Source organism: Lonchura striata, chromosome 3 (genome assembly GCF_050655825.1).
Source record: "Lonchura striata isolate lonStrDom1 chromosome 3, ASM5065582v1, whole genome shotgun sequence".
NCBI classification, from domain to species: Eukaryota; Metazoa; Chordata; class Aves; order Passeriformes; family Estrildidae; genus Lonchura; species Lonchura striata.
This window is the reverse complement of record NC_140705.1, coordinates 754,189-769,660: the sequence shown is the minus strand read 5'-3', so window position 1 is coordinate 769,660 and position 15,472 is coordinate 754,189. Positions and strand designations below refer to the sequence as shown.

The 15,472-nt window shown below is 72.4% G+C and overlaps 1 protein-coding gene across 3 annotated transcripts; it reads left to right on the top strand.

Moving 5' to 3' along the window:
* The first annotated feature begins 1,881 nt into the window (after nt 1-1,881).
* On the top strand, nt 1,882-15,310 carry DPYSL5 (dihydropyrimidinase like 5). 3 transcript variants are annotated; one of them, XM_077782500.2, is made up of 13 exons: nt 1,882-1,992; nt 6,308-6,572; nt 7,489-7,647; nt 8,234-8,413; nt 8,493-8,561; nt 8,711-8,755; nt 8,866-8,941; nt 9,779-9,935; nt 10,415-10,556; nt 10,771-10,913; nt 10,987-11,194; nt 12,432-12,600; nt 13,811-15,310. In XM_077782500.2, the coding sequence occupies exons 2-13, from the start codon at nt 6,312-6,314 to the stop codon at nt 13,894-13,896; spliced, it is 1,695 nt and encodes a 564-aa protein (XP_077638626.1). In that variant the 5' UTR covers nt 1,882-1,992; nt 6,308-6,311; the 3' UTR covers nt 13,897-15,310. The 3 variants fall into 3 exon arrangements, with proteins under 3 accessions (XP_077638626.1, XP_085430339.1, XP_077638627.1); XM_077782501.2 differs by lacking the exon at nt 1,882-1,992 and adding an exon at nt 2,001-2,138; XM_085574213.1 differs by lacking the exon at nt 12,432-12,600.
* The last annotated feature ends 162 nt before the right edge of the window (nt 15,311-15,472 follow it).

The following is a 15,472-nucleotide window of genomic DNA, read 5'->3' as shown; positions in this document are numbered from 1 at the left end:
CCCCGTGCCCACGGGCAGCGGGACTGAGCCCGGCTGCAGGAGGGACCAGCAGGGACATGACAGGGACAAATGCCACCCTGGGGAGGGAAGAGCCCCTGGCAGTGACAGGGGCTGGGGCAGCTCTGTGGGAAGGACCGGGGGGTCCTGGCAGGGACACAATGAACGTGTGCCCCCCGTGCCCCTGACACTGGGGGACAGCAAAGCCCCAGGGACACCAAAGGGTTCCGTGGGGACAGGACCTGGCAGAGCTGGGCAGTGCCCGAGGACAGGGTGGCACAGCTGGGACGGGATAATGGGATGGGATGGGATGGGATGGGATGGGACGGGACGGGACGGGACGGGACGGGACGGGACGGGACGGGATGGGATGGGATGGGATGGGATGGGATGGGATGGGATGGGATGGGATGGGATGGGATGGGCTGTGCCAGGGGCCGCCAGGACAGGCCAGGGGACGCTGGGCTGGCAGCTGGTGGGATGTACTGGGCTGTGCTGGGCACTGACAGGGTTTACTGGGCCGGACTGGGCCGTGCTGGGCTGCAGTGGGCACCACGGGATGCCCTGGGGGACTCGGGGGAGCCACAGGGGGCCTTGGGATGGGGGGTGTCACGGGGGTGTCACAGGGAGGGTCCCGGGGGTGTCCCGGGGGGTCACGGGGATGTCCCGGGGGTGTCCCGGGGGTGTCACGGGAGGGTCCCGGGGGTGTCCCGGGGGTGTCCCGGGGGTGTCACGGGGTGTCACGGGGGTGTCCCGGGGGTGTCACGGGGGATCCCGGGGGTGTCCCGGGGGTGTCCCGGGGGTGTCACGGGGGTGTCACGGGGGTGTCACGGGGGTGTCACGGGGAGGGTCCCGGGGGTATCACGGGGGTGTCACGGGGGGGTCGCGGGGGTGTCACGGGGGTGTCACGGGGGGGTCCCCGGGGTGTCACGGGGGTGTCACGGGGGTGTCACGGGGTGTCACGGGGGTGTCACGGGGGGGTCCCCGGGGTGTCCCGGGGGTGTCACGGGGGGGTCGCGGGGGTGTCACGGGGGGGTCGCGGGGGTGTCACGGGGGTGTCCCGGGGGTGTCACGGGGGTGTCCCGGGGGTGTCACGGGGGGGTCGCGGGGGTGTCACGGGGGTGTCCCGGGGGTGTCACGGGGGTGTCACGGGGGTGTCACGGGGGTGTCACGGGGGTGTCCCGGGGGGTCACGGGGATGTCCCGGGGGTGTCCCGGGGGTGTCACGGGAGGGTCCCGGGGGTGTCCCGGGGGTGTCACGGGGGTGTCACGGGGTGTCACGGGGGTGTCCCGGGGGTGTCACGGGGGATCCCGGGGGTGTCCCGGGGGTGTCCCGGGGGTGTCACGGGGGTGTCACGGGGGTGTCACGGGGAGGGTCCCGGGGGTATCACGGGGGTGTCACGGGGGGGTCGCGGGGGTGTCACGGGGGTGTCACGGGGGGGTCCCCGGGGTGTCACGGGGGTGTCACGGGGTGTCACGGGGGTGTCACGGGGGGGTCCCGGGGGTTTCACGGGGTGTCACGGGGGTGTCACGGGGGTGTCACGGGGGGGTCCCGGGGGTGTCACGGGGTGTCACGGGGGTGTCACGGGGGTGTCACGGGGGGGTCGCGGGGGTGTCACGGGGGGGTCCCGGGGGTGTCCCGGGGGTGTCCCAGGGGTGTCACGGGGGTGTCACGGGGGTGTCACGGGGGGGTCGCGGGGGTGTCACGGGGGGGTCCCGGGGTCACCGGGGGTCACGGGGGTCTCCGCGCGCGCTCCGTCGCCACGGCAACAGCGCGTGCAGGCGGCGGGGGGCGTGGCCCCATGCCTTGGCCCCGCCCCCTCCGCCTGTCAATCATGCCGTGCGCAGCCCACCCTGCTGGGGCCCAGGCCCCGCCCCCCGCCGCTAGAACGGGCGGTGATTGGTCCAGGCCGGCGAGGCCCCGCCCCCGCGGCGCAGGTTCGGGTGAGAGGCGATCGCGGCCGGAGCGGCACCGGGAGCGGCACCGGAGCGGGAGGTACCGGCGGGGCCGGGCGGGGCGGGGCGGGGCCGGGTTGGGCCGGGCCGGGCCGAGCTGGACCGGGCCGGGCCGTGCTTGGGCTTTTCCTTTCCCGCACCTGCGGACCCGGCTCGTTATCGCGACGGGTTGGACAATCGCGACAGGTGCGTGTGTCTCGACAGGCGCGAGTGAATCGACGGGCGAGGATGGAGGGGAGCGCCCCGCCATCCCCGCCCGGGGCGCTTCGCGGGCTGTCGCCGGGCAGAAAAGCTGTATGCGGCCGCCGCCCACCCATGGCGACACACCTGTCGCGACAGGCGATGGTGTCGCGACAGCGCGAAGGGTTCGCCTCGGAGTGTAATGCCGGGCACAGCTGCCGCTCCTCGAGCGGGCCCGGCTCCCTGGTCGGCGCCCTGTCGCGATCGGGAGCGGAGCAGCAGGTGCGCGGGGCACGGCGGAGCGGGGACCCCGGGGCGGCGGGGCCGCGGGGCCGAGGGGCGGCGGGGGTCGCGCCGGGCCCGGCTCATTGTTCCGCCGGGTCTCCCGGGCGGCCCCGCCCCGGCTCGGAGCATCCTTTGTGCTGGGCGGCCCCCGGGCTTTGTCTGCGGAGCCGCCCCGGGCCGGCGAGACCGGGACCCCCCGCGCCTCCGGACCCCGCACGGGGACCCCCGCACGCCCCGCATCGCGCTCCGGGGACCCACGGCAGCGGCACCGCCCCCGAGCCTCGCCCGGGCCCGGCCCAGCCCGGGGCTGCGCCCAGCGCTTGCCGCACACCGGGGCCCGGCCCGGCTCTCGGCGGGGACCCCCGGCCGGGCCCCCCGGTCCGGTTTCGGTGACCGCCGCTCCGGCCTCCTGCCGCAGTGACCTGGGGGTCAGCGCCGGGGGGTGACCGGGGCCTGAGAGCGGCAACGGGACCCCCGTGTCCCCGCAGGCTGCGCCGGGACCCTGCGCAGCGCCCCGCTGCCGCTCGGGCGTGGCCGCGCAGTGCCCGTGCCCGTGCCCGTGCTCGGGCTGGGCCGGGCCGGGCCAAGGTGCCCGCGGAGACAAGGACTGCCCGCAGCATCCCGGGCTTGGCGGCAGCAGCTCTGACGGAGCATCCTTCTGCCGCCAACCGCGGTCCCCGCGGGTCCCCGGCTCCTTCCCGGGGCGGTGGCTCGGTGACACCGCAGCTCGTCCTGACCGGGGGGAGGTCGGTGCAACCCCGGCGGCGGGACAGCGACGCCAGCCCGGCCACGGCCGTAACGGAGCCGGGGAGCCGGGGCAGAGCTGGGGGCCGCGGCGGGGTGACCCCCCCGCCGGGGCATCATCTCTCGGGCGGGGAGCGATGCCCACCCAGCCGCCGCCTCTGGCCGGGGACGCGCGGTGGTGGCGAGTCGGCGCCACCGGAGCGGCGGTCACCAAGCCTGGCTGACAAAGGGGAGCCCCCGCCGCGGGGTGGGCGCAGGGTGGGGTCGGGCACGGTGGGTGCCGGGGTCTCGCCGGCGCAGACAAAAGCGGGGGGCGGCGAGGGGCCCCCCGGCCCCGCCGCGCCGCACAATGCGGCAGCCCCGGCACAAAGGCCGGGCCCGGCGGCCGCCGCGACCCCAACAGGTGCCCCTGGCAGCCCCCCCGGCCCGGGGTCCCTTTGTCCTGCCGGGGTCACAGCTGTCCTCGCGGCAGCCGCGGGGCTGGGGGGGCTGCGAGCCCCCCGAACGGGCGCGCCGCTTTGTGTGCCGGGAAGCGGAGCCGCGGCCGCCGAGCCGGGGCTGGGCGGGGGTCCCCGGTGTGTCCGCCGGTGCCCCCCCGGCGCTGACGCTGCGTTTCTGCCCTGCTCGGAGCCCGCTGTCTGGCAGAAGCCTCTGGCCACCGCCGGCCCATGCTGGCCGTGCCGCCGCTGCAGCGGCTGGCTGGAACGCGGGCCAGGGCCCCGGTGCCACCGGGGCCGGTGCCATGCTTGCGCTGTGGCCCGGGCTGGGGGACAGAGGGACAGAGCCCTGGGGATGCTCAGTCTGAGCTTGGGTGTAAGCTGGGGACACTGGTGCGAGCTGGGGGCTGAGTGGGAGCGCTGGGTGGGATCTGGGGCAATGAGGGTGAAATGGGAGCACCGGTGTGCCAGACAGGGCACCGTGAGCGTCCGGAGCTGGGCATGGGCCCGGCGGCGTGGGGACGTCAGGGCTCTGCCACGGGCGGTGCCGGGGGTGGCTGACGGGGGTGGGAAAGGTGCCTGGAACAGGCACGAGGGCAGCGTGGTGGTGGCAGCGTGGTGGCAGCAGCGTGGGTGGCTCCACGGTGGCCGAGGCCACAGGCAGCAAGTGGAGCTGCCAGCTCTTCTCCGTGCACAGAGGCCAGCCCACGCTTGTGCCCCTGTCCCCTTGCCAGCCCCACACACCCTCTGCAATGCTCACGCCCCTCCTGCCCGCCCAGGGCAGCCCCCCGTGCCAGGGGTCTCCCGGTGCTGCGGCGCCACTGGCACTCGCGTGCTCCGTGCTCCAGATCCGTCACCGCAGCCGCTTTCATCTCGGGATGCGACGTGCCGCCTCCCCCACAGCCCCTCTGCTCCGTGCCACCCCCCTGCCTCTCCTGCCCGGCCCAGCCCTGCTCTGGGCTCCCAGGGGCTCCCAGGGCCAGCGTGCCCCGCGGTGGCACTGTGGGCACCAGCTCGTCCCCTCTGGTCTCGCCGCACCGAGGATGATCTCTGCCCCGGTGTCTTGTCCCTGATGTCGGTCAGGGTGGGCCCTGACCGGTGTGGGCACTCAGGGGTCCTTGGGGCTGATCCCCTTGTTCCTGTCGTCCCCCTCAGCGTAGCCCCGGGCCCAGGTGTCCCCAGCTCAGCCCTCACCTGGGGCAGCAGCTCCCCCATGGGCCCGAGGCAGAGCTGGGGGGCAGGTGTGGGCACCGGACCCCCGGGTGCCAGTGCCCAGCGCGCCACAGGGGCCTGGCACACCGCACGAGCCACTGCCACCCCGCCCTGGTCTCCGGGGGGCTCCTGAGCAGTGTCACAGCTGCGCACGCCGGTGACATTCCCGAGGGGGGCCGCCCGCCGGACCCCCGCAGCTGCTCCTGCTGCTCCGTGCCGAGGTGAAGCACCAGGACAAGGCGCCAGCTGGCACCGGGATCGCCACAGCACCCACTGTGCACCGGGGGCAGCAGCCGGCCCACGAGGCGCTGCCGGTCCCCCGGTGCAGCGGTGGTCCCGGGAACACTTGTCCCACCCTGCAGCTGCGGTGGCCGTGGCCGGGAATGCCCAGCTGCCGGCAGAGCCCGGCCAGCTCTGTGCCCCAGAAGCCATTTGTGCCCGGCAGCTGCTGGGGCGGGCACTGGAGATCCCTGGCACAGCTCAGGACGGTCCCTTCAGAGCCCTGTCCCGGTCTCAGCGCCCGCCTGGGGCCACCGCGGGGCTGGGGCAGCACCAGACCCCCGTGCCACGAGCTCCCAGCCCCAGCAGCGGCGGCGGCCTTTGCCCATGGCTCAGTTCTGGCCCTGGGGCTGTGCCAGGGGCCGGGTGGGCACCAGGGGCTGTTCCCGCAGCGCTGCCCGGTGCCAGCGCCGTGCCAGACTATCCCACGCTGCCCGTGGGTGCCAGGGCTCTGTCTGCTGGAGGGGTCGCTGCAGTGGGACAGTGAGGCAGGGGTCTCCTCGTGGGTCTCCTCGTGGGTCTCCTTGTGGGTCTCTTTGTGTCTCTCTGCTCTGGGGGTTCTGGTGGGGTCCCAGCCCACCTCATGCCTGCCGGGTGGGCACAGCTGGCACGTGCTGTCCCCGCTCCGACGGGTCGATGGCGTTTGACCTTCACCGAATGATTTATTGATCCTGTCTGGGGATGCCCCTCGCTGCCGGGGGCTCAGGCAGAGCTGAGGCAGCGCGGGGGTCTCTGGCAGAGCTGGCACCTCACGGGGCAGTGGGCACAGTGAGTGATGCCAGTGAGTGATGCCAGCCATGGTGCTGTCCATGCCAGTGCTGGTCACTCACAGGGACAAGGTGGGCAGCCCGCGCTGGGCGTGGGCGCTGTCGCTTTGTGGGGACACCCACGGCACACGTGGCAGTGGCAGTGGCGGTGGAGGGCGGCAGGGACGGGTCTGGCAGCCCTGCCCAGGTGCTGGCTGTGCATGGGGGTGGCACCGGCCGGGTGCAGCCCGGATGGCACCGCAGCGGGCTCCGGGCAGGAGGCAGCCCCAGCTCCGTGCCAGGCCCCTCCTCCGCGCGGATTTCCCGGGATAATCCATCCATGGCCCGTGCGGGATGCGCAGCTGCGGGGCTCAGCCCTGCCCGCACCGGGGCGCCTCGGGCCGGGGTGGGCACGGCGCGACCCCCGGCCCCGGGGGGCTCCCGGTGGTCACCCCGCCGCCTCTGCCCGCAGCACCATGATGGCCAACGCGGCCACCATGCGGATCCTCATCAAGGGGGGCAAGGTGGTGAACGACGACTGCACCCTCGAGGCCGACGTCTACATCGAGAACGGCATCATCCAGCAAGTGGGGCGCGAGCTGATGATCCCCGGCGGCGCCAAGGTCATCGATGCCACCGGCAAGCTCGTCATCCCGGGCGGCATCGACACCAGCACCCACTTCCACCAGACCTTCATGAACGCCACCTGTGTCGATGACTTCTACCACGGCACCAAGGTAGCCCCGGCCCGAGCCCTGCCCGGGGGCTCCCCGCGGGCACGGATTGTGCAGGCGGCTGCCAGCCCCGCGGGCATCGCAGGACCATTGTGGCGTGGCACCGCCTGTCCCCGTGTCCCCATCCATCACGTCTCCTCGCTGTGGCAGCCCTCCTCCCGCGCTGGGGCCGTGGCACCCTGTGCCAGCTCGGGCAGCTCTCTGTGCCGGCGGCTCTGTGTACTGAGTGCTGCTGCCCGGGAGCATCAAGGGCCAGCCCAGGATTGTCCCTGCAGCTTGTCCCTCTGTCCCACACAGAGCAGCCATTGTGCCAGGCCAGCGCTGGCCGTGCCTGTCCCCAGGGTGTCCCCAGGGCGTCCCCAGGGTGCTCGGTGTCCCCGGGCAGGGGGCTCGGCGCTGTGCTGGAGGGAAGGGCCCTGTGGGATGCCCAGCGGTGCCACATGCCAGGCCTGCTCCCTGTCACTGTCACCTCCCGAGAGAGCCGATGGGCAAAGGAGCTTTGGGGATTAGCGGGGCGGGGTGAGCCGGGGACAGCGGCGCTGCCACGGCGCCTGCCCTGCCGCCCACGCTGCTGCGGGGGGGCTCCCCGCGCCCCATCCCACGCGGGGCTCTGTGTCGGGGGCTCCTGGCTCCCCCAGCACCCCAAACCCGGGGCTTGGGCTGGGGGGGCCGTGGGTGCCCCGCTGGTGGCAGGATGGGGCTCTCCAGATGTGCCGTGCTCCCAGATGTGCTGCTGCAGGGGTGCAGCCATTGGCAGGGCCAGGGGGATGCAGGGGGTCCCTGCCTGCACCCAGGAGCCCCGCGTGGCCGTGGGCAGTGCCCGAACGTGGCCGCCCCAGCCCGGCAGCAGGGCAGGGCTGGTGCCCAGCGCGGGGATGAGCCCTGATGCCCCCGCCGCGGTGCCTGTGCCCCCGTGCAGGCAGCGCTGGTGGGGGGCACGACGATGATCATCGGGCACGTCCTGCCCGACAAGGAGACGTCGCTGCTGGACGCCTACGAGAAGTGCCGCGGCCTGGCCGACCCCAAGGTGTGCTGCGACTACGCCCTGCACATGGGCATCACCTGGTGGGCACCCAAGGTGAGCGTGGCCCGGCTCCGGAGCAGCTGCCGGGGCTAATTCCCGACCCTGCTGATCCCATTAGCTGCCTGGGGGTGGGCTGAGCCCCCAGGATGCCTTTTGAGCTGCCCTGAGCCGGGCTCAGCGGGGCAGGGGCTCAGGGGTGCCCCGGGGTCCCTGTGGGGCTGAGCCCCTCGCTGGGGCAGGGAAGGTGCTGCTGCCGCTCCGTGGAGGGGAGCAGAGTGCCCAGGGTGGGTGGTCCCAGCCTGGGGGGACCCCGCCCCACAGCACGACCCCCACGGTGGGGACAGCAGGACTGGTGAGCAGACCCCATCCCACGGCAGACTCGGCCCCTGCAATCCCCTCAAAGCTGCTGGAGCGGGATCAGACCTGGCTCCCGGCTGTGCTGCAGGAGACCCCCGCCCTGGCCCCTCCTTCCAGCAGGGCAGGGGCAGAGGGATGGAGCAGGGACCCCCTGGGGGCAGGAAAATCCCTCCTGCTCCCCCAGCAGCTGTCGCTCCCCGTGTCACCCACAAATCCGCGTCCCCAGGGGGAGGCCGGGGCCCCTCGTGGGGCGAGCCCCGCTCTGACCCCGCTGCCGGCGCAGGTGAAGGCGGAGATGGAGACGCTGGTGCGGGAGAAGGGGGTGAACTCCTTCCAGATGTTCATGACCTACAAGGACCTGTACATGCTGCGGGACAGCGAGCTCTACCAGGTCCTGCGCGCCTGCCGCGACATCGGCGCCATCGCCCGCGTCCACGCCGAGAACGGCGAGCTGGTGGCCGAGGTGAGGCCGGGGCCCGGCGGGGCGGCGGGCGCCCGGCCGGGGCCGCAGGTCCGTCCCCCTGACCCCCCAAATTCCCCAGGGAGCCAAGGAAGCTCTGGATCTGGGCATTACGGGGCCAGAGGGCATCGAGATCAGCCGGCCCGAGGAGGTAGGTGACGCCGCAGCGGTGGCACGGACGCGGCTGGGGTGCGCCAGGACACCCGCGTGGCTGCCACCTCCAGCCGTCCTCGTGTCACCCACGCGCCCCTTGGTGCCACCCTTGCGCGCCGCGAGCGTCACCGCCGGCTCTCTCCACAGCTGGAAGCCGAGGCCACGCACCGCGTCATCACCATCGCCAACCGGGTGAGTGTCCGGGGCTGCCCCGGCCCCGTGGGGTCCCCGTGCCTCCGTCGGGGTCAGGAACCCCCGGGAGCTGGGGACCACGGAGACAGCGCCGCCACCCCTCTCCGCAGACCCACTGCCCCGTGTACCTGGTGAACGTCTCCAGCATGTCCGCAGGGGACGTCATCGCCGCCGCCAAGATGCAGGGTAGGGGACGGGGGGACCTCCCTGCCCAGCACCCCGCGGGCAAGGGGCACCCGTGTGGGGCGGGAGCACCCCCCGAGCCAGCACACGCGTGGGCGTGGAGGGACGGGGACGTGGACAGTGGAGCTGTGGGCGTGCGGGGAGAGAGATGGGCACAGACAGATACACGGGCACAGACACACGGCATGGACAGACACACGGACATGGACGTAGACAGACACACAGGGCGAGACAGACACATGGGGATGGACACAGACACATGGGGACAGACAGACACACAGCATGGACAGACAGACAGACACCCACAGACGCATGGATAAACACACGGACACGAGCATGGACAGACACACAGGGAGAGAGACACATGGGGACAGACATGGACAGACACATGGGGACAGACAGACACACAGCATGGACAGACACACAGACACAGACAGACGGGGACAGACAGACACACAGCATGCACAGACACACAGACACGCACAGACACACAGGGACAGACAGACACAGGCACGGGCATCAGCAGACGCAGACAGACACACGGGCACAGGAACTCAGGTGTACGTGTGGGGCCGTGCCCTAGCACAGGTGAGCACACCTGGGCCCCCAGCTCTGCTCATACACAGGGGACACACACGGGACACGCATGTGTGCACAGAGGGGACACACACAGATCGTACCTGAGCACACACACGGGTCACACGTGGCACGCACACCTGAGCACACCCCACACAGAGAGCTCCTGCCCCGATGGGAGCACGGCTACACTGGCACGGGCGGTGCCCACACATGTGCCCCTGCACGCCCGCCCGCAGCACACGCGTGTGCCTCCCCCGGCAGGGAAGGTGGTGTACGCGGAGACGACCACGGCGCACGCCACGCTCACCGGGCTGCACTACTACCACCAGGACTGGTTCCACGCCGCCGCCTACGTCACCGTGCCGCCGCTGCGCCTCGACACCAACACCTCCGCCTACCTCATGAGCCTGCTCGCCAAGTGAGACCTGCCCCGGGCACCTGTCCCTGCCCCGGGCACCCCATCCCTGCCCCAGGCACCCCGTCCCTGCCCCGGGCACCTCTCCCTGGGTTCCCCATGCCCTGGGTGCCCCATGCCCTGGGTTTCCCCTTCCCTGGGTGCCCCATTCCCTGGGTTTCCCCTTCCCTGGGTGCCCCATGCCCTGGGTGCCTCATGCCTTCGGTTTCCCCTTCCCTGGGTGCCCCATGTCCTGGGTGCCCCATGCCCTGGGTGCCCCCTTCCCTGGGTGCCCCATGCCCTGGGTGCCCCCTTCCCTGGGTGCCCCATTCCCTGGGTTTCCCCTTCCCTGGGTGCCCCATTCCCTGGGTGCCCCATTCCCTGGGTGCCCCATGCCCTGTGTGCCCCCTTCCCTGGGCACTGAGCTCCCATGGCAGGGGTGCCCCGTTCCCTGAGCTCTGGGCGCCCCTGGCAGTGCTGTCCCCCCGCTCTGTGCCCCGCAGTGACACGCTGAACATCGTGGCCTCGGACCACCGGCCCTTCAGCACCAAGCAGAAGGCCATGGGCAAGGAGGACTTCACCAAGATCCCGCACGGCGTCAGTGGCGTGCAGGACCGCATGAACATCATCTGGGAGCGCGGCGTGGTACGGCACCGCCACCCGGGCACGGGGCCGGGCTGGGGGCTGCGGGGCCGGCCGGAGCGGGGCGGTCACCCCCTGGCACGAGGGCGGCGGGCAGGGAGCTCCCCGAGCCCCCCAGCGGGGCCTGGCGAGGGTCCCGACCCCGCGGCACGCCTGGGCTTTTGGGGGGCCGGGGGGTGACGCGGCCCGGCCCGTCCTCACCCCGCTGCGGCGGCAGGTGGGGGGTAAGATGGATGAGAACCGCTTCGTGGCCGTGACCAGCTCCAACGCTGCCAAGCTCCACAACCTGTACCCGCGCAAGGGCCGGATCATCCCCGGCGCCGACGCCGACGTCGTGGTCTGGGACCCCGAGGCCACCAAGTAGGTGCAGCCCGCGGCTGGGGCGGCTCCCGGTGCCCCCAGCAGCCGCTGACGGCCCCGTGCCCCCGCCCAGGACCGTCTCTGCCAGCACCCAGGTGCAGGGCGGGGACATCAACCTGTACGAGAACATGCGGTGCCACGGCGTGCCCCTGGTCACCATCAGCCGTGGGCGCGTGGTCTACGAGAACGGCGTCTTCATGTGCGCCGAGGGCACCGGCAAGTTCTGCCCGCTGCGCTCCTTCCCCGACATCGCCTACAAGAAACTGGTGCAGCGGGAGAAGGTACGGGGGCAGGGGCAGCCGTGCCACGGCGGTGCCAGGGCCGTGCCATGGCTGTGCCAGGGTCGTGTCAGAGCGGTGCCAGGGCTGTGCCAGAGCAATGCCAGAGCAGTGCCGTGGCTGTGCCATGGCCATGCCAGAGCGGTGCCATGTCCATGCCACGGTGGTGCCAGGGCCGTGCCAGAGTGGTGCCGTGGCCATGCCAGAGCGGTACCGTGGCTGTGCCAGAGCAGTGCCAGGGCTGTACCAGAGCGGTGCTGTGGCCGTGCCAGAGCGGTGCTGTGGCCATGCCAGAGTGCTGCCAGGGCCGTGCCATGGCTGTGCCACAGCGATACCACAATGTGGGGCAGGGCTGCACCGTGCTGGCTGCAGTTGGGGACAGGGGGCAGTGGCTGTGCCAGAGGAGGCTCTGTGCCAGGCCATGCCACGCCGTGCCGGAGCACATGCCAGGAGCACAGGGCAGGGCCCTGCGGGTCAGCGTGTGACAAAGGACCCTCCCCGGGCTCCTTGCCTCCTGGCACTGCAGGAGGATGCCTGTCCCAGCAGGTGTGTGGCCCGTGGCCGTTGCAAGGCGTGCGTGGCCATCGGGGCTCACCGTGCCCCCAGCCGGGCTGTGCCCTTCGCTGGCTCTCCCAAGGCAGCCCCACAGGTCACGCCCCGGGACGGGGACACGAGTGGCTGGGGCTGCCCGGCGGTGACAGCCAGGAGCTCTGGTGGTCCCTGGCACCCCTCTGTGCCCCCCCGCTGTGGCTGTGGGGACGGGCTGGGGGACAGCGTGGGGCTGGTGCTGCAAGGGAAGGACACCGGGGGCTCCGGCAGCTCGCAGCAAGAGCCTGGCCAGCACTGGGGCGCTTGTCGGGAGCTCTGCGTGGCTGGGGGGCACAGGGCATCGCACGGGCTTGGCTTAGCTTGGCTTGGCCGGGGGGACGGGGCGAGGGGCTGCTCTGCCAGGGCCACCCACCTCCCCCAGCCCCTGCCCCTGCCCCTGCCCCTGCCCCTGCCCTGCACTGCTTGGCACCGGGAGCCCCGCAGCCCGCCCAGCACCTCTCCGAGTGCCCCCTGCCCAGCCGCAGCCCCCTCCCCAGCCCCAGCCCCCTCCCCAGCCGCAGCCCCCTGCCCAGCCCCAGCCCCCTCCCCAGCCCCAGCACGCCCCGGCCCCTTCCCCTTCCCCTCCCGGCCGACCCGCAGCCCGCACCCCGCCGCAGCTGATGCTCTCTCCGCTCTCTCTCGCTCCCGGCAGAGCCTGAAGCTGCGGGGTGTGGACCGCACCCCGTACCTGGGGGACGTGGCCGTGGTTGTGCATGCCGGTAAAAAAGAGACGGGGACGCCCCTGGCCGATACGCCCACCCGGCCGGCCACGCGACACGGGGGCATGAGGGACCTGCACGAGTCCAGCTTCAGCCTGTCCGGTAAGAGCGGGGCCGCGCAGCGCCCCGGGGCTCGCCCGCAGCCCCCGGCCGCTGGCCCCCGCCGCCGGCCGGGCCCTCGTCCCCCCGGGTGTCCCCGTCGTCCCGCCGCGCCCCCGGTGCTCCCGCCGCCGCCGCAGGGTGTCCCGCACCCCTCGCTCCGCCAGGGCTGTCCTGTCACCCCCTGTCCGGGCTGTCCCCATCCCCTGCAGGGCGTCCCCCGCCCCCAAAGCCCCCCAGCCGTGCCCCGGCCCGAGCGCAGCCCCGCTGTCCCGGGGGGCCGTGGCAGAGCAGGAGAGGCCCCGGTCCCGGAGCTGCAGCCCCCGGTGCCGCCCCCGCTCCGCGCTCCGTCCGCCCGGCGGCTGCGCCGGTGGCGGCACCGGGGCTGCGCCGGTGGGGCGGGCCGGGGTCTGCGGGGCGGGAGGTCGTGTGCTGCCCCCGGCAGCCCCCTGCCCGCGCTGCTGGTCAGGGCTGGTCAGTGGGGTCAGGGCTGGTCAGCGTTGGTCACTGCTGGTCAGCATTGGTCACTGCTGGTCAGGGCTGGTCAGCGTTGGTCACTGCTGGTCAGCATTGGTCACTGCTGGTCAGTGCTGGTCATTGCTGGTCAGCATTGGTCACTGCTGGTCAGGGCTGGTCAGCGTTGGTCACTGCTGGTCAGGGCTGGTCAGGGCTGGTCACTGCTGGTCAGTGCTGGTCACTGCTGGTCAGGGCTGGTCAGGGCTGGTCATTGCTGGCCAGGGCTGGTCACTGCTGGTCAGTGCTGGTCAGAGTTGGCCACTGCTGGTCAGAGTTGGCCACTGCTGGTCAGGGCTGGTCAGCATTGGTCACTGCTGGTCAGGGCTGGTCACTGCTGGTCAGCATTGGTCACTGCTGGTCAGGGCTGGTCAGAGTTGGCCACTGCTGGTCAGCATTGGTCACTGCTGGTCAGTGCTGGTCATTGCTGGTCAGCGTTGGTCACTGCTGGTCAGGGCTGGTCAGAGTTGGCCACTGCTGGTCAGGGCTGGTCAGCATTGGTCACTGCTGGTCAGTGCTGGTCACTGCTGGTCAGCATTGGTCACTGCTGGTCACGGCTGCTCGGAGCTCCCCACGAGCAGCACAGCCGCGGTCGGGGGGTGGCACGGAGCCCCCCGTCCCCGGGGTGCGGGCGGTGCCGGGGGCTCACGGGGCTGCGCCCAGCCAGCCCGGCCCCTGCCCACGCCCGTGTGTCCGGCAGGTTCTCAGATCGATGACCACGTTCCAAAACGAGCCTCGGCCCGGATTCTCGCTCCCCCCGGGGGCCGGTCGAGCGGCATCTGGTAGAGCCGGGGTCCTGTCCCCCGAGTGAGGAGCAGGAGCCGCCCCCGCGCCCCCGGACCCGGCTCCGGCGGGGCTCCCCTCGCCGCGGGGCCCCGCCCGGTCCCCGTGCCGCCGGCGGGGCCGTGCCGGCGGCGGGGCCGTGCGCGGGGGCCGCGGAGGGCCGGGGGCAGTGGGTGCCCCCCCGGCCCTTTTCTGTTTGCACGTTGGATTTGGATCAGTGAATTTTTGACTTGTTTGTGCATCACGTGGAAATACTCTGAAGTGGTTTGTGTCACTAGCGTAGGGGAGACGCAGGGACCCCCCCTTCCTGCCCCATCCCTGACCCCCGACCCCAACCAACCACTCATCCTAGGGCTGGTCAGGCTGGTCAGGCTGGTCAGTGCTGGTCATCCTATTTCTGCCCCCCTCCATTCCTGCCCTCCTCCATTCCCATCCCTGAACCCCCATCCCCCTCCCTGAACCCCCATCCCCCTCCCTGAACCCCCATCTCCATCCCGACCCCTCCACCCCAGTCCCCCATTCCCATCTCTCCTGCCCCATCCCTGAACCCCCATCTCCCTCCCTGACCCTTGTCACCTGCCCCCATCCCTGCCCCACATCTGCCCCCCCATTTCTGCCCCCCTGAAAGCCCCAAATCTCCACCCCTGCCCCCCATGCCCATCCCTGCACCTCCCCATCCCCACACACCCCTTCCTCCCCACCTTGAGCTCCCCCAGCCCCGCAGAGTGGTGTCACACCGCTGTGTCACACCCGGGTCACACACCTGTGTCAACACACCTGCAGGCGTGTGTCCCGTGTCCCACCTCTGTGACACCTGTGCCAGACCCTCGCCTGCCCGGTGAGGTCCCAGGTCAGTGCTCACCTGCCAGGTGAGCTCTGGGTCACCGCCCGGGTCACCCCCACCTGCCAGGTGAGCTCCTGGTCACCCCCCGGGTCACCTCCACCTGCCAGGTGAGCTCCTGGTCACCCCCCGGGTCACCCCCACCCCCCTGCCAGCCCCCAGCCCCACGGGCCCACGTGTCCCCGTGTCCCTCGGTGGCCCCCGGTCCCTGTCCCCAGCCCCACGGGCCCGCGTGTCCCCGTGTCCCTCGGTGGCCCCCGGTCCCTGTCCCCAGCCCCACGGGCCCGCGTGTCCCCGTGTCCCTCGGTGGCCGCCGGTCCCTGTCCCCAGCCCCACGGGCCCGCGTGTCCCCGTGTCCCTCGGTGGCCCCTGGTCCCGGTCCCCCCGGTGCTGTCGGGGTGTCCCGGGCCCGTCCCCTCCCTCGCCCCCGTGTCCCCTGTGCCCTCCCCCTGTAGGTCCCTGTAGGTGTTTGGGGGCCGGCGGGCCCTGGCGGGGGTCCCGTGTCCCCCGGGGGTCCCGCGCGGCCGATTTAGGAACATGCCGTCCGTGTTTGCTCATTAAAGACCGTTCACAGCGCTGGCCCGCTCCTCTCGGGGATGGGGCAGGGATGGGGCAGGAATGGGGCAGGGATGGGGGGCAGCCTTAGGGACCCCACGGCCACAGCCCGGGGGTGAGGGACCCCCCACTTCTGCGCTGGGGACAGAAAAAGGGCCCTGAGACAGGGGGGATCATGGGGAC